The sequence below is a fragment of the Gymnodraco acuticeps genome, unplaced genomic scaffold (genome assembly GCF_902827175.1).
Source record: "Gymnodraco acuticeps unplaced genomic scaffold, fGymAcu1.1, whole genome shotgun sequence".
Classification (NCBI taxonomy): domain Eukaryota; kingdom Metazoa; phylum Chordata; class Actinopteri; order Perciformes; family Bathydraconidae; genus Gymnodraco; species Gymnodraco acuticeps.
The window spans coordinates 41,094-62,911 of NW_022992191.1; the positions used below are offsets into that span (position 1 = coordinate 41,094).

At 42.0% G+C, this 21,818-nt stretch overlaps 3 protein-coding genes across 6 annotated transcripts; 2 read left to right on the plus strand and 1 right to left on the minus strand.

Annotated features, from left to right (window-relative positions):
- The first annotated feature begins 164 nt into the window (after positions 1–164).
- rgp1 (GP1 homolog, RAB6A GEF complex partner 1) lies at positions 165–4,218 on the plus strand. Its single transcript, XM_034205274.1, has 9 exons — positions 165–537; positions 747–862; positions 1,183–1,316; positions 1,466–1,549; positions 1,717–1,866; positions 2,076–2,222; positions 3,110–3,237; positions 3,325–3,502; positions 3,885–4,218. Exons 2-9 carry the CDS (start codon positions 747–749, stop codon positions 4,106–4,108), a joined length of 1,161 nt encoding a protein of 386 aa, XP_034061165.1. The 5' UTR covers positions 165–537; the 3' UTR covers positions 4,109–4,218.
- A 613-nt stretch (positions 4,219–4,831) lies between these two features.
- msmp (microseminoprotein, prostate associated) lies at positions 4,832–8,890 on the minus strand. Of its 3 annotated transcripts, none has more exons than XM_034205245.1 (5): positions 8,851–8,890; positions 8,121–8,320; positions 6,247–6,616; positions 6,055–6,163; positions 4,832–5,378 (listed from the first exon to the last, which is right to left on the minus strand). In XM_034205245.1, exons 3-5 carry the CDS (start codon positions 6,353–6,355, stop codon positions 5,204–5,206), a joined length of 393 nt encoding a protein of 130 aa, XP_034061136.1. In that variant the 5' UTR covers positions 6,356–6,616; positions 8,121–8,320; positions 8,851–8,890; the 3' UTR covers positions 4,832–5,203. The 3 variants fall into 3 exon arrangements, with proteins under 3 accessions (XP_034061136.1, XP_034061138.1, XP_034061139.1); XM_034205247.1 differs by having other exon boundaries at positions 6,247–6,655; XM_034205248.1 differs by lacking the exon at positions 8,851–8,890 and having other exon boundaries at positions 6,247–6,655; positions 8,232–8,330.
- Positions 8,891–9,048: 158 nt separating this feature from the next.
- pik3c3 (phosphatidylinositol 3-kinase, catalytic subunit type 3) lies at positions 9,049–21,008 on the plus strand. 2 transcript variants are annotated; one of them, XM_034205243.1, is made up of 25 exons: positions 9,049–9,431; positions 10,363–10,551; positions 10,817–10,960; positions 11,127–11,256; positions 12,183–12,269; positions 12,809–12,904; positions 12,998–13,069; positions 13,265–13,369; positions 13,900–13,992; positions 14,154–14,339; positions 15,714–15,844; positions 16,270–16,351; positions 16,442–16,509; positions 16,596–16,701; positions 16,794–16,910; positions 17,180–17,311; positions 17,431–17,559; positions 17,810–17,879; positions 17,961–18,025; positions 18,103–18,187; positions 18,271–18,345; positions 18,426–18,594; positions 19,974–20,064; positions 20,157–20,282; positions 20,754–21,008. In XM_034205243.1, exons 1-25 carry the CDS (start codon positions 9,367–9,369, stop codon positions 20,766–20,768), a joined length of 2,628 nt encoding a protein of 875 aa, XP_034061134.1. In that variant the 5' UTR covers positions 9,049–9,366; the 3' UTR covers positions 20,769–21,008. The 2 variants fall into 2 exon arrangements, with proteins under 2 accessions (XP_034061134.1, XP_034061135.1); XM_034205244.1 differs by having other exon boundaries at positions 16,445–16,509.
- Positions 21,009–21,818: the final 810 nt, after the last annotated feature.

The following is a 21,818-nucleotide window of genomic DNA, read 5'->3' on the forward strand; positions in this document are numbered from 1 at the left end:
ATTGACAGCCATTGCTCCATGTGAATAAATATAAAAGTATAAAGACCGTATTGAAAGGATTCCTTAAGAATGTGAAGTGTTAGCGCACATAATTAAATGTTTCTTTTACATATTGAGTTTACGCCTCCCTACAAGTTACCATAGCAACAGTCCACCTCTCGCTAGCTGTGCCACGGGACGGCTTCTAAATGGTCGACCAAAAACGTTTACTGTAATTCTACACTGTCGTTTTATTTTGTAAAAAAAAGTTCGATTAAGATCAAGGTAAAACAATGATGATGGACAAAACATATTCTTAAAGAGAATGTTTTTTCTTCAATAGTTGTGATATTTATATATTAATTGTGTATCCCTTGGTCAGTGCTTGGTCGTACGGAGGCGGATGTGTTGTTTACTGTAGCTGAAATGCTAGCTAACCTCATACGCCATGTCTAGTACTTTGGGAAGGAGGGTATATTTGCTTTCTCGAAAGTACATTTAGGTGCTCCGATCTACAAGACAGCGTTTTGCCTCGCAACAGTAACGTTTGAGGCCAAGGTATGTATGTTTATATTGACCCTAAAATAGTAGCTTTTAGCTAGCAAGCAGTCCAAACTATTCAGCTTCTGTTTAGCATGTAGCGGTATGTGCAAACCTGTAGTGTTATCTTTCCAGAATAACAAAGCATGCTTGATCTCAGTGCATTATGATCGCCACATTAGTGATGTTATGTAGAAATGTAGTGTTTTTGGCGTCTAACGTTACAGATGATCGAGGTGGTGGCCTCCATGGCCCGAGGCCCTGTGTTTCTCGCCGGGGAGCTCATGGAGTGTCTCATAACATTCACCAACCCGATGTCCCACCTGTCCACCTCTGCCAGCAGGTAGGGTTTTACAACTCTAATGTATTTACTCATAATAGGTATGATCGTTTAAAACCTGTCTTTTGCCCATTGCTGTGTTCAAACATTAAGGTGTTCCTGAACCCTGAAAGCATTGATTTAGTTGATGTATGCAACATGCAGTGCCCATGGAGCCTGATAAGAGTTAAGCTATGTATATGTGATCCTTCGAAATGCCTTTTTTGTGTGTGCCTTGTAACACGATATGGACTATGTATGTAATGCAAAACAGTTAAATCAATCGTGTAACTAATCACTGTAGATACCCTTTTGTAACTTTGTGTTTTCTGCCTGTGTCTCAGTGAGATGCTGGCATGGGCCAGTGCTCAGATCCACTGCCAGTTTCATGCCAGTGAGAACAGAGTGGCTCTGCCGACCCAGGGCAACAAACACGATGTCCAGGCTGAGAGCAACACAGTGCTTGTTCCAAGCAGAGGTTAGTTTGGGAGAGGAAAAAAGCATAAATGAGTGTACATGAATGATCTGTTATGAATAAAGGTTCTGGATATTATAGCACTGTTGGTTAGCCTTATTGTTTTATTGGAATATGCCTTGAATCCAATCTATACTTTTTTTCTTCTACAGGAGAGCGGGGTCAATGTGTGCTGGACACACCACCTAAAATATTATTCTGTGACCTGCGCCTGGACCCCGGGGAGAGCAAAACCTGTATGTACATAGTGAAAAAAGTCTACATCCATACAAATCACTAGTTTTACAGTATAAAGTTATTGGATGCTTCATATCAAATGTTCCCCAAATGGTCGTGCAACATTTATAAATACACCATTTTCTTTCTGTCTATCAGTCTGACATGAATGCTCACTCTTCCACAGATTCATACAGTGAGATCGTACCCATAGATGGTCCTCCTAGTTACCGTGGTCAGGCGGTGAAGTACGTGTATAAACTAACCATCGGCTGCCAGAGAGTCAACTCGCCCATCAAACTGCTCCGAGTTCCCTTCAGAGTGCTGGTTCTACAAGGTCAGATACACTTTCGCCTACCCTTAAGTTTAGTTGCAAGCATTTTGCACAGCAATGCTTCCAGTGCTGATAACGTGGCATGACTTACACTTTAAAAACTCATGAGAAGTGATTACTGTGCTTAAACAAACTTTATTTAGAAGAATTAGAATGATAAAAACTACTACAACAAGAACTTGATAGCTAACATGATCCTGTCTGAACTGTAGGCATGCCAGAGCCTCCATTTCCCCAGGACGAGGAAGTTTGCCCCTCCAACCCTTTCCTGGAGGAAGAGGAAGCGAGCCGCAGGGATGCTCGACCTTTAGAAAGAGCTCTGGACATGCTGATGATCACCACATCGAGACGTTGCCCCCGTGAGTCTCATCGTCATCTCGCTTTTCTTTGCTGTATTTTGAAGCCATATGTCTCACACTAGTTGCCTTTAAAATACAAAGCATTATTCTTTTTTAATCAGTTTTTATTTTTGTCTTTGTAAATTGAACATTTTCAGATTATGTACGCTTTATGTTATCTATCATTCCCAAGTAAAAATGTAAGTTTAGAGCAATTAACAAAATGGTGTTGCCTCTCTTGCTCAATTGTTACATTTATGATGGCGAGATGTAAAAGGTGTACCTTTGTTTACCAGCAAAGCAGCTAACTTCAAGCTAGATTTGACATGTTTACCTATTATATGTGTCCTGGAAGATAAAAGTTAAAAAATATAGTAATAATAAAGATGTAAATAGTAATAGTGTTACTGTTTTAGTAATTGCTCTCAATCTCTAAATAGGACTTGTGAACTGAAGTCTTTACACTGGCTTCCTGTGTGTCAAAGAATAGATTTCAAAATACTGCTGCTGGTTTATAAAGCACTGAATGGTTTAGGCCCAAAATACATTTCTGACCTCCTGCTAAATGATGAACCATCCAGATCTCTCAGGTCTTCAGGGACTGGTCAGCTTTCTGTCCCCAGAGTCAGAACTAAACATGGTAAAGCAGCGTTCAGTTATTATGCTCCAAATATCTGGAACAAACTCCCAGAAACCTGCAGGTCCGCTGCAACTCTGACTACTTTTAAATCCAGACTGAAGACTTTTCTTTTTTCGCTGCTTTTAATTGAACTATTCACATCTTAAACTGCACTGTAACTTGTATCCATGTCTTTGTTTGCCTTGCCTTGTGTTCTCTACTTCTTATGTTTTCCACACTTCTTTATTTGAATGTCCTAGTTTGACTTTATTCCTTTTGCTTTGTCCAGACATGTTTAATATCACCAATATGCGTGGGAAAGTGGCAAAGTTCTGCATCTTCAAGATGGTTTACAGACTCGGCGAGGACATCGTTGGCACATTTAACTTCTCAGAGGGAGATATTCCCTGCCTGCAGGTGTGTTATCTCTTCTCGTTCAAGCACACTGTGGTTCATTTTGTTGTAAAATGTTACCTTATAATACCCTGTGTGTATGTATTCCAGTATTCGGTGAGCATTCAGAGTGAGGAGGAGATTCAGCAGCAGCACCAGCGGCACCCCGGACAGATCCTCAGTGTGACAGGACACGGGCGCCACATGGAGTCGTGCCTGCACACCGCCTCCAGCCACTTCTCTCTGCCCATCCCGCTCAACGTCACGCCGGGCTTCAGCACCGACATAGGTCAGTCATCTGTCGGCTGAAACATGTCAAATATGACATCTAGTGATATTTCAGATATTTTTTACCATACTTATAATAATAATAATTATAATAATATAATACACTGTGTTCTAGCAATCAAAAATGGCACCAATGGGGCGGTCTCTACTACATTGACTTCTACTGTAGATTAGTGTTGCTCAAAGGTTTTGACATGGAGAAGATTTGGGTGTTAGACATTTTATTAATATAATGTTTCATGAGCCATCATTAGACTAAATGTTACTGGAAATGACTCGAAGGGAAAACATGAATAAAGTGGAGATTTTAACAATTAACTGTTTGAAAAATGTAAATAATCATACTGTTAACTTAACTATCAAATGCATCTCTGCTTCGACAGTGATGCTGAGGTGGCGCCTTCACTTTGAATTCGTCACCGCCCGGGAGCCTATGGAGCCGCCCACAGTTCTGCAGAACCAATCGGAGGTCACCGTATGGGCAGGGGCGGAGCATGTGGACGTGGACACCTTCAGCTGGGATCTGCCTATCAAAGTCTTCCCCACCAACCCGGCCTTGGCATCCTACATGTCCCACTTTTCAGGGACCAACAGCATCACCATTTGACGTGTGTGTGTGTGTGTGTGTGTGTGTGTGTGTGTGTGTGTGTGTGTGTGTGTGTGTGTGTGTGTGTGTGTGTGTGTGTGTGTGTGTGTGTGTGTGTGTGTGTGTGTGTGTGTGTGTGTGTGTGTGTGTGTGTGTGTGTGTGTGTGTGTGTGTGTGTGTGTGTGTGTGTGTGTGTGTGTGTGTGTGTGTGTGTGTGTGTGTGTGTGTGTGTGTGTGTGTGTGTGTGTGTGTGTGTGTGTGTGTGTGTGTGTGTGTGTGTGTGTGTGTGTGTGTGTGTACATTTCAGGAGCATTATGTTTTTGTTGATTCCATTGTTTATGCAGAGCCAGTGATGGATTCCATATGTATATTATGCAACCTATGTTTTGCCTTGTTTCTTATGCATTGCATCTTAACCTTCTTTATTGTTGGACCTAATGACATGCAACTGTGTTCGTGGTTGCGGTGTTTTTCTGTATTTATTTTATTTTTGATCCCTTTACTCACTCGCACACTAGCTCTTTATCATATTAGGAAACAGCTGTTTCTTAATCCAAATGTTTTTACTGTTTTCCTGTTTTTCTTTCAGCTTGTGCAAAGGCTGCATAGAAATGTAAATACTACAAGAAAAAATCATTAAAAGTGTGATTTAAATTTGAAAGATTATGTGGGAGGAAGCCATTTTATTTTCTTCACAAAATTCAACATTCTTTGTTAAAAACAAGGTTTTTATTAAGAGGGTAAATGAGTTACAGCAGAGAACAGGTCAACAGGAATAGTTATATATATTAATGTACGCTTATATTTGCTTATATTTACAATGAGTCATTGTTGGATTAATAGAAGAAGCAAAAACATACTGAAAATAAAGATCTAAATATAGATGCTTACATTTTTACCAAGTTGTTAACATTTAATGCTCAGTGCTAAAACATATTTTCAGATAAACATTTCACTCACATTTCCTTCATTTATAATACAATCCAGAAAGAACAAATGCTGTTACGTCTTATATTGATACAGTTTGTGAATAAAGTGGTTACTGGTATTTAACCCTAGTGAGCACTGGTTCCACAGGCAAACAGCATGAACAGATAGCGGTGTCTGAGATGGTTTCTACCAGTCGAGCTGCTGCTGCTTCAGATCAAAGGAGCCGTGGCCGGGGTCCTTCATGCCCTCCCCGGGGGAGCAGGGCAGGCGGGGGTCGGCTGTCTGGACCAGGGACACGCTGCAGGTCAGCTGCTCCACACGCAGCTCACACCATGCGGGGAAGTCCACCGGCCGCTGCACCCTGGACCGATATCGAGGTAAAAGAGAGGAGTCAGCAGCTTTTCCAATCACTCAAAAAACACTTTTCCTTGAACTCTCCTTTTTTTTCTTTTCATTTGACAAATGTTGCACTTACAGGTTGCCAAATATCAAGAGAATCTTCCTAAACTAAACTAAAAGGGTTCCTTAATAAATGCACACAAACGTTGTTATGCCCTTAGAGATGCTATTCATCAAACAATAATAACAGTTCTTCAGCATGACCATTGTTCTGTGGAACCCTTACAGGTCAAACATTCAGCGGGTACTTAAGTCAAAAATGTACATAGTATTTTTAAACTGTATTATGCTATATTAATTCAAGTTCTGCCTGAATTTTGTGCATTTCCACAAGCGATCAATTAAGTATCTTGACATGTATTAATACATGATTCATTATTAGTTGATTTTATTTTGTATTATTAGATAACTTAGGTTATCAGATACATTTAGTTGAGGAAAAAGTGCAATATTTGCTAATAGATTGCTGTGGAGTAGAAGTAAAAGTTGCATTAAATGGAAATACTGCAGTAAAAAGTATCTCAAAATGGTCTATACGTGAGGAAATGTGCCTGCTAACTGTCCACCACTGTACCCACCGTTTTGATCCCCCATACCGATTTGCATCTAACCACATTTTAGGTTTTGTGTGTACTCACGTCTCGCAGCAGCCGACTCCCACAGGGTGCAGACAGGTGCACTGCATGCAGGCGTTGTCCATCCAGCTTTCCCCCAGCGAGTAGTTCTTCCCCTGGAACTCACACAGTGCTGCAACGGCACCAAAACAACTCAGAAACATTGCAAATATGTATTTCATTTTTCAAGTTACATTTTAGAGCATGGGACCTCACCTCTGGAGTTATAGTGGCACACCATGGGAGCAGCAGACCCAACGCTGGTCCACAGAAAGAAACCTGCAGCGGCAAGAACCCAGTTAACCCCGACGAGCTCCATCTTCATCTGGTCTGATCAGCTTCTGGTTCTTCTGCTCCTTCTGCTCCCTTATTTATACACATCCTGGGGCTTTACGAGCCTGGCGTGGAGGTGTGGTCAGACCATCATGCGGCCCACAGGCCTGGCGGAGGAAGGTGTCAGCGGTGCCATCCATTGGGGAACGAGGAGGTGGTGGTCTGTGTGGAGAGGGGAGGGGGGGTGTAAGGATCTTGGCGGTGTTTTGGCACTCCGGAGATCACCTCGCTGCGCTTCAGTGGGCATGAACTTCTAAAAAGTGATAGAAACAATGACACATCCATGTGGTGACTAAGAGAGGGAAGGGTAGGAGAGAGGTGAGGTGGAGGGCAGGGAGAGAGGAGAGAGAGAGGGATGGAATTATCAAACATGATTCATCACCATTCAACCTTTCATATGGTTTTTCAGCCAGGTTGACGTCCAGTAACTAAAGATGTGTCTAATGCAGGTCTCAATCCTGTCCCCAGAGCCCAGAGTAAACGTGGAGAAGCAGCGTTTCGTTTTTATGCTCCATAAACCTGGGGAATTTATTTATTTTTAAATCAAGTCTCTTATTGGCCAGTGCCTTTTATTAAATCATTGTTTTCCTTTAATTTCATAAGCTGCCTGCACTCTAACCTTTATTCTTATACTTTATATCCATCTTCTTCTATTTTAGATGACTTTCTATTTAGCTTTTTACTTTCGTTTGCACATTGTCTCGTGGTGAGCACTTGCCTTGTTGCTAAAATGTTACATAAATAAACAGACATGAACTTTTCTTCCCTTAATGTACATTTAAAACACATGCCTGATACACTAAAAGTAATATATCTAATGTCTACACTCAAAATATAGAGTAGAAAGAGCTTCACGTGTCTCCACCAAAATCCTCAAGACACTAAATGAGGGAATTTCTTTCTTAGGATTTGATGTTCATTCCTCCAGTAGAGTAAATGTTTAATTTCACACCCATCTGTACGTTTAACCACACTGCACACATACATGTATATGCATTTCTGCTATAACCTCTGACCCCTACCTCCAGAATGACCTCATATTAATGATGTCACACTGTTAACTCCAGTCTGTGACCTCATGCCAGTCCCATTCAACCCATAAGGAATGATGGATATGCAGAGTGTTAAGTAAGAGGAAACGTATTGAATCATATTTATGTAATTGCTTTAATAGAGTCGTTTTGCCGCTATTTCTAGGTCAAGAATTAATCGTCAAGCTTAAAATAATAAAAAATGTTATTTCTTTATCCCATCTCTTATCACAAAAGGTGTGTGCTTGTTTTCATAGTTTGGCCTATATGTTTTCGATAAACCCAAAATCCATCTTCCACTGGTCTTTAGTTTGCTGTATGTCGTGCACACGTGTGCATTTCTGTGTGATCTTAAAATATAAGATGTGATCTGACCCTGACTAGTCAGCATAGTGTCGCTGCCTGGGGCAACAAAACATTAGCTCATCTTCTTCCAGTTGTTTGCTGTCTGAGGTGCGAGATCATAGGGAAAAAATCCTCTCCAGCCTCTCACAGGAGGCCCCGGGGCCTCTTAACGTGGTGGTTTACGTGCTTTTTCTCTCGTACCCCTACAGTAGTCGGAGAGTGTTGATAGGCCTCATCAGTCCGGGGTGCTTCTTCATTCATTGGATGTGTATGACTCACAGTTGCCTCTCTCAAGCTGTATTGGTTCTATGAAGACTTATTGCAGTTAAAGTATTGGTGCCCTTGACATGAGTAATACACAGGTAACGATAAATATCTAACCTGATAGCAGAGATGATTTGAGGAGGCCAGCGGTCGGTTTCAACCTTTGATTGATCTTATTCTGATGCTGTTTCAGACGTTGGAAGATGTTTTATTGGCAGATGTTCTTACATCAGTTCAACTCGGGTGGTGCTGACCTCTTCAGCGCCTGAGGGTCCCATACAATATCCCGACGATGAGTTCACAACCTGATTTGACAACTGGTTGTCGTCAATGTGGAGGAAAAGGGAGGACCCCATAAAACAAAAGATGAGGATTTTCCTTACAAACGCCTGTTGCCCTTCACGGATATGCATTTCATTAGGGACAAGTGCGTTTGAATTTTGGTGACCTTTCTGTGAAATGAAAGTTCAAGGGGCTGTCATCATGTTTTGATGGGAGTTTTTAACATAATACATATTTTCCATATAGACAAACTGCAGCCTTAAAGTCCAGTGAACTCATGCTATAAAAACCTAATCTGCATATTTCCACAGCTTTATGTTTCTTCAGCAAATAATTAATAATACACATACCAATTTCAATGCAATTTTTTGTTTAGAGTATGCCCAGTTCACATAACCTAAAACGTGGTGTATTTAATTAGATAGCCTACACTTTATTGATCCTAATTTGGGATTTTATTTTTAGTCACAGCAGATAGATAAGACATTGCACATGAATTAAAGGTCAAATGAAATACAACAGGAAAGATATATATCGTTAGTGGAATATAAACAAATGACTCCACCTTTTTTCTTCATTTGGGTGGAGAACAGGTTAATGTGTGTTTGGGCTTTGCTGCTCCACTCTTCGGTGAACTGTCACTTTAATAAGCGTATTGTTAACCCCGCCTCTTTTCTACTTCCTCCTTGGTTCTATCAGACTCGACAAATCACAACACGATACAATGATTGCCTGTTGAATTTATCTACCGTGCTGTATCGAGGATTGACTACTCTGGCCTGGCTGTAGGTTTTTGGCTGAAGCTGTGTTGTTGTGTGTAGCTTATCAAAAACATTAAATCATGCCCGGTGAGACAGCGGTTAAAATAATGTCTTTACCGTGAATACACACCGTACAAGTTACATTTTTAAACTTGTCTACACGCTTATAAATTAGCTTTCCGTGTGAGAGGTAGTTTCAAACGGTGTTTTTGTGCCGAGGCCTTGTCGCAAACCCAACCGTTCGCCAAGTCTCGTATAACCGTCCGGGATTTCATGTTGTTCAGGTTTTTTATTAAAATTAAGTGTTTTTCCGTCGGAAGATGGACACTGATAAATTCAACTATGTTTACAGCTGTGACATGGACATCAATGTTCAACTTAAGATGTGAGTGTTGTACTTATAATGCGTCGCTTTTGTATCCAGCAGTGTAACTAATCTATCTTGTGACTTGACAGGATACTTGGTCTGTTTGTGTGTCTGTGAGTGTTGGACGACATGTGTGTATTTGACATGATTTTATGACTTTAAGCTTTAAAATACGTCATAAGACACTGTTTATTTATCGGAGTTTAATCAAACAGACAGCGACATGCGTTAAAATGTGTATGGAGATGTATTCCTACCCTGTGTTTCAATCACTTTTTCCATTTATTACTGGACATAATAGGCATTCATTTTGATGATTAAATAAGTATTCATCTGGCCAACATGTAATCATTTGCTGTTGCTCTATGATTTACGTTGTAATAGTAGAGGCATTTTATGGACAAACTAATTGATTAGTGGAGAGAATAATATATACGTTTATTGAAAATGATCATATTCTTTATTTTTATTTCTAGTGTGACCTATATCTGTAAGAAGAGTAAGCCAATACTCACATGTGAAGCCAAAACTCTCCATAGTAGCCTAATAGGATACATTTTAAATCCTAGAGGGGGGGGCTTTACAATAAGCCCTTTGTGGTTTGTAACCTCTCTTAAACAATGCGTTTGTTATTATATAATGTCTCTTTAATCACTTCCTCCATGCACACCACATGAAATAAATAATCACAATGTTGTGGATTTATTAAAGTTGTAATTAACTGTCTTATAAGTCTGGTACAGAAATGGGTTTTTATCATGATTAGCAAGAATATCAACATAATGTGATGAGGTAACATTGATTTTAAGTTACCAACAATCTTAAACCTGCCAAGAAAGTTCATTAATTTGACTTATCTGTAAGTGAACAAGTGAGAGCACTCTTGAAAGCATCAGAAAACAACGTCTCCCCTTCCTAACCGCCCTCTCTGTCTCCTCTCTTCTTCCAGAGGCAGTTTAGAGGGGAAACGAGAGCAGAACAGCTACAAAGCTCTGCTGGAAGACCCCATGCTGCGGTTCTCCGGCCTCTACCAGGAAAACTGCTCGGACCTCTACGTCACCTGTCAGGTGTTCGCTGAGGGAAAACCTCTCGCCCTGCCCGTCCGCACCTCGTACAAAGCGTTTAGCACACGTTGGAAGTGAGAACAAATCTGTCTCTTTTCTTATTTCACTCACTTAGCAGACATACCCCTTTTGATGCCATTGTAAACATCTTTGTAATGTTTGTTAGAAAAATGTTCACTTTCAAAAGAAATTCCTTCTCAGGAAAATACTAATTTATTTTGCCTTCTTCAGAGCTTAAAAGACAGCACCTAAAAAACTTGCAAATCCTTTTTTTTACCGTTGTTAAATGGTAGTTCTTCTGACATGTTTCTCTTTCTTCTTACACTCACCCCTCTACAGCTGGAATGAGTGGCTGCGGCTGCCCGTCAAGTACCCAGACCTTCCCCAAAGTGCCCAGGTTGCTCTCACAATTTGGGACATATATGGACCCGGCAGAGCGGTCCCAGTTGGAGGAACCACTGTCACCCTGTTTGGCAAATATGGGTCAGTCTAAACTCGTTAATGACTGTAAAAACATGTTGGAATATTCTTTATTTTGGCACCAGGATGAATCATTACTTCACTTTACAGCTGCACTGTGTAAGATTTGAATGTACAAGTTCAATTAAACAAACGTGATTTTAAAACAGCTCCGCCTGTTGTCTTCTAGTATGTTCCGGCAAGGGATGCATGACCTGAAAGTGTGGCCAGGTGTGGAGGGGAACGGAGGCGAGCCCACCACCACACCCGGACGCACCAGCAGCAGCCTGACGGAGGACCAGATGGGCAGACTCGCCAAGGTACTGTATGTCTGTGGACAGGAGGATTAAGGATTGGGGAGAAAAGGGATGTGGTGTGTTACCAAACGGCTAAAGGAATGGATAAGGGAAAGGAATACGATTAGGGACATTGTGTGTGTGTGTTGGAAAAGGTGGACAGATGTGTCTAAATCATCATCTGTTCCAGGGCCCTGACCTGGAGACACTAGGTGATGTGAGTACAAGAGGAGGCGTTAGTGTTGGCACTGCAGTATTTGTGCGTTTGTGTACTGTATGTGTGTGAAACAGGCCATGGTCCAAACGTATTTGCAAAAAAAACTCTTTTCCATCATTCACTGCTTAAATGAGGATTATCACATACAAAATAAAAACCTATTTACTGCAATACCTTTTGACTTTTGTGTGAACACTTGTCTGTCAAGTTGTACGGCTTCTTGAAAGCATCACACACATTGGGTTTTGAATTATTTTCTGCTGTTGCCATAGTGTGTGTGCATGTTTCTGTTGTTTATTTGGACACAAGAACGTTTTGGCCAACTTGTTGCAGCTTTTTGGAAATATGTATTGGGGAGCTCGTTTGATTTGAGTTAATCTGATTGGATGTTAACTATTTCATTCACAAAATACATTCAGATATAACTTTATCAATCCTGAGGGCATAGTGCCAACTCTAATTAGGGCTAGGCTTCCTGTTCATGGCCCAATGTGTGCTTACACCCCTGACCCCCCCACTGGTGAGTTGATTGGCTGCTGAGTGTGTGACCAGAGACGCTGGATTGGCTGCTGGCACTGGATTTGTGCATGATTGGGCGAGCTGTTTGCACATCAGCCACCATGCTGCGACCAGTTCTGCCGCTACAGAAATCACAACCTCTGTATTGAGACTTTTATATTTTTGTTAACCTTTTTTCGTCCTCCCATCCTCCTCCATTTCTCTCTCCATGCAGCTGACGAAGGCCCATCGACAGGGCCACATGGTGAAGGTCGACTGGCTGGACCGTCTGACCTTCAGAGAGATTGAGATGATCAACGAGGTGAGTGGGTTTAGCTGGACTCTGTTTCAAAACAGAGCTTTTTTTGATCCTGGAGTAGAAGAAGGCGATGTTGCCTCCACAACTAAATAATCGTAACCACTATTTAATAGAATGCCATGACGATTTTGAAAGAAATGCATTGTTCTCCAGAGGACGAAACCTCAGGACTGCTGACTTTTTACTAATTAGCATTTGATCATTAGTACTAACACTGTGCACAGACGATTGTAGATTCTTAGGTTTGTACTATGTTATAAACACAATCAGAGTCATACATGCAATCATGAACCGATCTGCGTAATGTCAGAAATAACCATTATGACCCGGAAAGTACAGATTCAAACTTGTTCAGTATTTGTAAGGCAGGGTTTTCTGAGCTATTTTAAGTGGCTATCATTTATTATTTGATGGACGATATCAAGCCTTATAGTGGGTGTTATCTCATTATTTAGCTATCTGTCCCGCAACTTGGGGGATAATATGTCAATGTTGTATCCTACTAATTCTTTATTTTGTTCTCCATGTGTGTGTCTCCGCAGAGTGAGAAACGCAGCTCTAACTTCATGTACCTCATGGTGGAGTTTCCCCGCGTCAAAACAAATGACAAGGAGTACAGCATTGTCTATTACGAGAAGGTATTATTTCTAGATGAAATTCAACATAAAACATGTCTAAAACACACTGGAAGTGACGACACTGATGGTGTCTTTCACTCTGTCCCCTCTCAGGATGGAGACGACGCATCACCTGTTCTCACCAGCTGCGACATCGTCAAAGTTCCTGACCCTCAGATGGCGATGGTGAGAGGACACACACATACATAACCACACAATACAACAAATAATATATGGTGGCTATGTGTAATGTGCAGAAAAAGTAGATACTTATTCGTTTAGCATTGCCCATTAATGTACATATAATACAATATTTAGCATGGTTAATCTATAGTGTATAAACCTATATATTCAGTATTTTACAATGAATGTTTTTTACAGGAGAACCTGGTTGAGAGCAAGCATCACAAGCTGGCTCGAAGCCTCCGCAGCGGGCCATCGGATCACGACCTGAAGCCCAACGCTGCCACGAGAGACCAGCTCAATGTGAGTGATGATTCCTGACAACTAGAAAAAGTGACTTAATTAACCATTAAACTCTCCAACAGAATCATTATCATCATCTAGCTCTGCATTCCTGTGCTCTTACAGTGAATGTTAAATGTAACTCAGCTAAGAACAACAGTTTTAAAGCACACAGATATACATATTGCGCTCTGGGTGTCACGCTCAGTTAAAGTTGTTTCATTTTCAGGATCAAAGAAGGATATGAAAGCATTTTAACCTGCAGATAAAGCTTTTATGAAACCACTATCATATAGAGCTGTGTGTGTGTGTGTGTGTGTGTGTGTGTGTGTGTGTGTGTGTGTGTGTGTGTGTGTGTGTGTGTGTGTGTGTGTGTGTGTGTGGTGTGTGTGTGTGTGTGTGTGTGTGTGTGTGTGTGTGTGTGTGTGTGTGTGTGTGTGTGTGTGTGTGTGTGTGTGTGTGTGTGTGTGTGTGTGTGTGTGTGTGTGTGTGTGTGTGTGTGTGTGTGTGTGTGTGTGTGTGTGTGTGTGTGTGTGTGTGTGTTCCATCAGATCATCGTGAGCTACCCTCCAACAAAGCAGCTGAGCTCTGAAGAGCAGGACCTGGTGTGGAAGTTCCGATACTACCTCACCACGCAGGAGAAGGTGGGTGTCTTTGTGATATTGTACTCCAACATACCCAAAGCTAATCGTGCTCCTCTATCAATTCTCATCTCTACAGCATGATAATCCTCCTCCTCCTCCTCCTCCTCCTCCTCCTCCTCCTCCTCCTCCTCCTCCTCCTCCTCCTCCTCCTCTCGCTGCAGGCCCTGACAAAGTTCCTGAAGTGTGTGAACTGGGACCTGCCCCAGGAGGCCAAGCAGGCCCTGGAGATGCTGGGGAAGTGGAGGCCGATGGACGTGGAGGACTCCCTGGAGCTGCTGTCCTCCCAGTTCTCCAACCCCACGGTGCGACGCTACGCTGTGACGCGCCTGCAGCAGGCCGACGATGAGGTAGGAGGAGGAGGTGGAGAGGGTCAGGGGGACTGAGAGAGGGTCAGGGGGACTGAGAGAGGGTCAGGGGGACTGAGAGGGTCAGGGGGACTGAGAGGGTCAGGGGGACTGAGAGACTGAGGGACTGAGAGAGGGTCAGGGGGACTGAGAGAGGGCCAGGGGGACTGAGGGACTGAGAGAGGGTCAGGGGGACTGAGAGAGGGTCAGGGGGACTGAGAGAGGGTCAGGGGGACTGAGAGAGGGTCAGGGGGACTGAGAGAGGGTCAGGGGGACTGAGGGACTGAGAGAGGGTCAGAGGGACTGAGAGAGGGTCAGAGGGACTGAGAGAGGGTCAGGGGGAATGAGAGAGGGTCAGGGGGACTGAGAGAGGGTCAGAGGGACTGAGGGACTGAGAGATGGTCAGGGGGACTGAGGGACTGAGAGAGGGTCAGGGGGACTGAGAGAGGGTCAGGGGGACTGAGAGAGGGTCAGGGGGAGACAGAAGGATACTCGTGTGGGCGGGAAATGATAACTCTGTTTGTGTGTATAGAACCTAAAATTCTCCTGAGACAAAGCATTTCAAAGTTTACCTTCCAAAGTGTATTTATAACAACATGATGATGATGATGATGATGATGATGATGATGATGATGATGATGATGATGATGACAGAGCTGTTTAAAAGTGACGGTTCACCCCTAATTGTTGCATTTCTTGTTTTTTAAATGTATTATTTTAACCGACTTGTGCACCTTTACATTACATTACATGTCACTTATTACACGCTTTTATCCAAAGCGACTTACATACTCAATACTGTGGGCAATCCCCACAGGAGCAATTTGGGGTGAAGTGTCTTGCCCAGGGACACAACGACATGCTGACAGCAGTGGGGTTTGAACCTGTGACTGCCTGATCCCAACACCAAGGCTCTATCCACTGCGCCACACGCCTCCAAGCAAACCTCTAGCAAACTCCCCTATGGTTCCATTACATTTGAGAGAATGCAGACATTTCTACAGCCAAAGTCTACAAAATAATCTAATTAGTTAATTCTACAAGTCTTCCTTTGCTGACTGAAAACACACCTGTTACGACACAATATTTAAATATTGAAATCAATGGAGACCAATGCACAAGCATACAATGATATGGCTTTAATGAAACAACTATACCTGTTCTGGGTTTGCATCCTAATGGCTCATTGTGCGTTTCTTTGGAAAAAACCGTCAGCTAAATGAAACGTAAACATTGTTTTTTTCGATGTTGGGTGAAACTGTTCCCTTTTTAAATGAATTCTTTACACGCTGACAGAAAATATACACGTTTTCAAATGATAAAACCGAGCTTTAAATTCCAAATCCATGCTTACTCCCATCTCTTCTCTCTCTTTAGGACCTGCTGATGTATCTCCTGCAGCTGGTCCAGGCGCTGAAGTACGAGAACTTCAACGATATTCAGAGCGGCCTGGAGCCAGGCAGCAAGAGAGACAGCCAGGGGCTTTCAGACGAGTCCACCATGGACAGGTCAGTGCTCTGAGGATCGTAAATGAGTCAGCACTGCTGGGAGCTTTGACAGGAGCAGGGCACATGGTGTGACTACTCGGTAAAGATGTTACTCTGAACAGTGAGGGAATAGTTGTACCTTCCAGATTTTCTTTTTCTTGTTTTGTTTTTTACTGCCTAGATCTAAATATACCTCGGAATGTCACACTGGTTGGGAGAGTTTTTGCTGCTTTTGCGGAATTTGATTATTTTGCTTTCATGAAGCGTCGTGAACTCTTAGGGTTTTGTGATTTCACTGGCCGCACTCTGTGGAGCTCACGCCAGAATCTGGAGGCAGAGCACTCGCCGTCTAAAGCAGTCCGTACTGAACGATCTCAGTTTAGTTCAAATGAACTTCATGTTTTAACTGCTGCAATCTCTGATTACTCATTGTTCTCTTTCTGTAGTTCACAGATCCTGACTGGCACATCGGGATCTTCCACTGCGACACAGAAAGGCAAGGAGGGAGCCGACAGTGAAACTCAAGAGGTGAGAGGAGGATCCATAAAGGAATAATCACTACCTGATCTTTCTAGAAATGTGAAATGTATTCCTATCCCCCAATGTGTGTCTTTGTAGCAGGACTTGTGCACATTTCTCATCTCTCGAGCTTGCAAGAACTCCGAACTCGCCAACTATTTATATTGGTGAGTAGCAGCTCAAATCAGATGAGTTCATTATTCAAACTGAAAAACAGTCCTTGTGTTTATATTGATCTGTGTGTGTTCATCAGGTATGTGATAGTGGAGTGTGAGGACCAGGACACCCAGCAGAGAGACCTTAAGACCCACGAGATGTACCTGAACGTCATGAGGAGGTTCAGCCAGGCTCTGCTCAAGGTCAGGCACAAAGTAGATACACAGACTTTAAGGACGTTTTCAAACGTTTCCCTTTTCTTTAGCTGTGAACACACACTTCCTGTTCCCTGCAGGGTGATAAGAGTGTGAGGGTGATGCGGTCGCTGCTGGCCGCTCAGCAGACGTTTGTGGACAGACTGGTGCAGCTGATGAAAGCCGTGCAGAGGGAGAGTGGAAATCGAAAGAAGAAGGTAACAACAGAATAAATGCACATGCAAACATTAGCTAAACAATACAGCATTTGATATCCTTTTCACGGGTTTTTGGTTTATTGTGCAAAACAATGTTCATTCCGAATTTGTACAATTTGACATATCTTTGCCCTCCTGAATCCATTTGGCTCTCACAGCAACATGCAGTTTCTTATTGAACGTGCACACTGTTCCCTTTGAACTGTTAAGGCTCCTGAGCAAACTGATCCCCGCTCAGTTGTTTAACATCCCTCCCTGTGTCTCTGCAGACGGAGCGGCTGCAGGCTCTGCTGGCGGACAACGAGAAGGTGAATCTGTCAGAGATCGAGCCCATCCCCCTCCCTCTGGAGCCTCAGATCAGGATCAGAGGCATCGTGCCCGACACAGCCACGCTCTTCAAGGTACACAAGAAGAAACTTCCATTCCTACATTGGGCTTTGTCTGGACTAACGCCAGTATCTGTGTGACACTAGTTCGTGAGTCTTTTCCCTCTCTCTCTCTGTGTGTGTGTGTGTGTCAGAGCGCTCTGATGCCAGCTAAACTGATCTTCAAAGCTGAGGATGGAGCCATGTACCCGGTTATCTTCAAACACGGAGACGACCTGAGGCAGGATCAGCTCATCCTGCAGATCATCTCTCTCATGGATAAAGTAAGAAGGCTCAAAATGATAAGTCAGTTTATGGATGGGAAATGTAGTTTAATTTAATAAGACTTCCAAGCATGTATAGTCATAGATGTCTTTGGGTTTTGTTTCTATGAACATCTTATCAGCTGAAAGTAAATAATGCAGTCTTTGGATCCATCTCCTCTTACATTTCTTATATCTTGAGGAAAATGTTCACATACAGCACAGTTGTTGCTTTCCTAATGTCTTCCTTGATTTGTGTTTGGGTTAATAGCTTTTAAGGAAAGAGAATTTGGACCTGAAGTTGACGCCGTACAAAGTGTTGGCCACCAGCACCAAGCACGGTGAGTCTTAGTACATTTAGTTGCTAAAAGAACAACTCAACTGGTGGTTAAATGATGTTTGAAAGATGTGTTTTCTTCCAGGTTTCATGCAGTTTGTCCAGTCCGTCCCCGTTGCTGAAGTCCTGGCGACTGAAGGCAACATCCAGGTGAGCAGAGAAGTAGAAACAGTGAATATAAGCTGACAAAACAACATACCTTTTACTCCCACCTTTTATTCCCACAGAGCTTCTTCAGGAAGCATGCCCCCAGTGAAAAGGGGCCGTACGGCATCAGCTCAGAGGTCATGGACACATATGTGAAGAGCTGCGGTGAGTCACAGAGCAATGATACTATTTCTGTGTGCTCTACTTTCAGAAGTGTTTACTGACATTGTGTCTCTCTTTGCCTCCAGCTGGTTACTGCGTCATCACATACATCTTAGGAGTAGGAGACAGACACTTGGACAATCTGCTACTGACAAAAACCGGTGAGGAAAACATTAAATACGAGTTTATTTACAACCTAGTTTACAGAGCAGATTTTGAATTCTAACTCCTCTTGATTCAGGGAAGCTCTTCCACATCGACTTCGGCTACATCCTGGGTCGAGACCCCAAACCGCTGCCTCCGCCCATGAAGCTGAGCAAAGAGATGGTGGAGGGGATGGGGGGCATGCAGAGCGAGCAGTACCAGGAGTTCAGGAAGCAGTGCTACACCGCCTTCCTGCACCTCAGGAGGTAGAGAGACGGACAGATACACATTTTATCAGAGGGGAGAGTCATGCTTTAGACCAGCGGTTCCCCAACCTGGGGGGCGCGCCGCCCTAGTGGTCCGCGAAGGCATTGCAAGTGGGCCGCCAAATAATTATTTATTTTTATTTTGACCAGGCTAAAGACACGAACATGGACAGAACAATAACATATAGGAGATGACATTCCCATCTCAGACCAAAACAAAACCAAGAGAAATAAAGATACAGTCAGTCGGATCACTTCAACATTTTACAAACAAAAATAGCACCAAAAACCCAACATGGCAAGCATATTTATTGTTCCTTTAATCCCACTTCTTCGTTAGAGCTCACTATTTCCCATTTCATGGCGTGTTGAGCCACCCTTTTAAGAATGGAGAAACCAGAAAAAATCTGCCCCTTCCTTCAGACTTCCTCACAGAGCCCCTCCTCCAACACACACGAATGCGCACATGACCAATGAGGGCACGAGATAAGTTTGTGCACAGATGGAAGGCTGACAGGCAGGTAGGCCATCCAGTTACTTTAGCCGGGCCGGCTCAGATGATTGGTCGTGCTTTTTACAGCGCCACGGCTTCCACAGATGAAATATTTGTAATGTATTTATTGTCAAAGCATTTAATATATTCATTGCTATCGGGATGTTAAGAGCATTCCCTACCCCACCTTTGAATTATGATTACTTGATTGACTTTAAAAATATCTACTTTAGTCAGAAGAATAGTTGTATTTATTAACTGTGCACGGTCTTCATCTAAAAGCCCAGATAACAAATGAAAGGGTGTAAATGTAAATTCAATATTTGCCGCCAAATAATTTGCAAAACGTTATGATTTGCGTGGAAACAGATTTCTTGTTTAACCTCTTTTCCTCCTTAGCAACGGTCATTACAGTCCTTGACAGCGGTCTGTTCTACTGGATTTACAACGTGTCACATGTTCTGAATTGACCAATCAAAACTTTATTTAGCCTCCGTATTGTTTAGACTATCTGCTACAAGTCATGTCCTTTTTACATTATAGCCAACTCTTTTCCACCTCTTCTAGGCTGGTACTGGTATCAATTTATGTGAGTAGGGCATGGAAATAAACTTGCTTCAGATAAATATTTAAATCACAGTTTACTTCTAAACTTAAGAAAATGATCTTTGTTTACTGACATGAACCTGAAACCAAAGGTAGAACAACTGGTAGAAAAAGGAAGTATTGACAATTGATATCTCATAAAGTAAACATAGTACGGCCCATCAGCAGAAAGCTTCAACTCTATTTTTAGAAACATCACCCATAACTGATACTTTCATCTTTGTACTGAGGATACAATACGATGATTACAACTCATGTAAAATCTAATATTCTTCTTCAGATACTCCAACCTGATCCTGAATCTGTTCTCTCTCATGGTCGATGCCAATATTCCTGACATCGCCCTGGAGCCTGACAAGACCGTTAAGAAGGTACGTTTGTTGCCTCTGGAGCGATTACACTATCTTACCTTGACTAATGTTAAATTGTCTTTAATCTGGTCATATCTTTTATTTTCCTCCAGGTGCAGGACAAGTTCCGATTGGACCTGTCTGACGAGGAGGCGGTGCATTACATGCAGAGTCTGATAGATGAGAGTGTGGGCGCTCTGTTCGCTGCTGTGGTCGAGCAGATACACAAGTTTGCTCAGGTAAAAAATCAGGTTGACCATACATTGTTTATCTTTTGTTTTTTTGAACCCGTTTTGGATGTTTCTTATGTCAAAAGCTGGTGTAGCAGCCATATGTTAAAATGTATACATTTGATATATTATGTGTGTATATATTTGAACATTGTATTTCTTTGTTATGAGTATTATTATATCATTTATTTAAACCAGCTGTTGTGAAATTGACGTCATAGCCGACTGCAGCTGCTGGTAATTAGAGGGAAAGAATGAAGGAGAAACAGTTTATTGACAATATGCGTTTGTACTGATACCTTTGTTTAAGTCAATCAAACTTACCTGAGACGTATTTTTGTTGGAGTCAAGCTTATTATTACATATGGATATATTCATTTAGATTGAACTGAAACCAGTGCCCTTTAACGCAACAGTAATGTTTAAATGTTAATTTCTCCTTTCTTTAAAATCTAAGAAAGTGTTCCTGTCTCTTTTCAGTACTGGCGCAGATGAGGCTGAACTGGATCGAACTTTGTCAACACGAGCACACGGTGGGATCACGCGCTCGATCCCGTGTGTGTGTGGAAGAAACTCAATGACTCTGTTAAAAAGGCCAAGAATGCAGTGCCAACATTTACTGCAAGATGGTTGAACAAGGACACGGCTTTCTTTGTTTGCTTATGTATATATAATGTATATTAATTATGAAATGAATGAATGATGTATGGCCAAAATAAAAAATTGTTGATACAAGTTTGTTTTTTTAACTTGTGCGTTTTTATCATTTTACCCCAGAACGTGCTGCTATGCAGGGTTTATGGCCCGGAACATGTTTCTAAATTGAGCATCGCTGACCATCTGTGGAAGGTCCTAGCGTCGCTGATGGGGGTAAATACAAGTCCAACCCCAAGAGGGTTGATGAGTCACACAGCGAGTGACTAAGCATTTCCTGCCACAGAGAAAGAAGCTAGATTTCTGACGTGAAGGTCTTTATTTAAAGTTTCTCTGTTCTGTTAATGACCACTAATACTCTAAAACAAAGGCAACCAAATCTAACGTTTAAACGTTCTTTAAATAATGCACCTGCAGACAACATATGGAAGGAGATGCAGCTCTAACTGGTTTACTTTACCTTTAATTAAGAACTTATTAAAGTATACAGGGGCCTTTAAAATGATTGGGTTATTGAACTGAGGTGGAAATGTCAAGTACATTTATGACTAGGTACTTGAACTTCACTCAGAGTTCTTGTTTTTCATGCCATTACATTTCCAAGGGAGATATTCTCTTACACTCACAACATTTACATGTAAGATTGTGCTACCTGTAAATAAAGATATTTGCACAAAAGCAACGTCGCTTATTATAATTCTTTTGAAATACTTTATTTTCGATTTTTTTGACTGCTATGTTGTTTTTCTCAAAATGTTTATTTACATAACATGTCGTTTTTTTGGATATACTTTCGATATACTATGTAGTCGGAAATATATACAGATATGTCGACATTGAGAAAAACGCCATAGTATACTATTTTGTGATATGTTTGACATACTATTTATA

Bases quoted from the DNA above. Each gene is read 5' to 3' on its own strand.
- msmp (XM_034205245.1), bottom strand. From the start codon at position 6,355: ATGAAGATGGAGCTCGTCGGGGTTAACTGGGTTCTTGCCGCTGCAGGT. The intron at 6,164-6,246 runs GTGAGGTCCCAT...GTGCCGTTGCAG, and splicing joins GTGCCACTATAACTCCAGAG to CACTGTGTGAGTTCCAGGGG. The intron at 5,379-6,054 runs GTGAGTACACAC...ATATCGGTCCAG, and splicing joins GGAGTCGGCTGCTGCGAGAC to GGTGCAGCGGCCGGTGGACT.
- rgp1 (XM_034205274.1), top strand. From the start codon at position 747: ATGATCGAGGTGGTGGCCTCCATGGCCCGAGGCCCTGTGTTTCTCGCC. The intron at 1,317-1,465 runs GTTAGTTTGGGA...TTTCTTCTACAG, and splicing joins AGTGCTTGTTCCAAGCAGAG to GAGAGCGGGGTCAATGTGTG. The intron at 2,223-3,109 runs GTGAGTCTCATC...TGCTTTGTCCAG, and splicing joins CACATCGAGACGTTGCCCCC to ACATGTTTAATATCACCAAT.
- pik3c3 (XM_034205243.1), top strand. From the start codon at position 9,367: ATGGACACTGATAAATTCAACTATGTTTACAGCTGTGACATGGACATC. The intron at 11,257-12,182 runs GTACTGTATGTC...CTCTCCATGCAG, and splicing joins AGATGGGCAGACTCGCCAAG to CTGACGAAGGCCCATCGACA. The intron at 16,510-16,595 runs GTGAGTAGCAGC...TGTGTTCATCAG, and splicing joins CTCGCCAACTATTTATATTG to GTATGTGATAGTGGAGTGTG.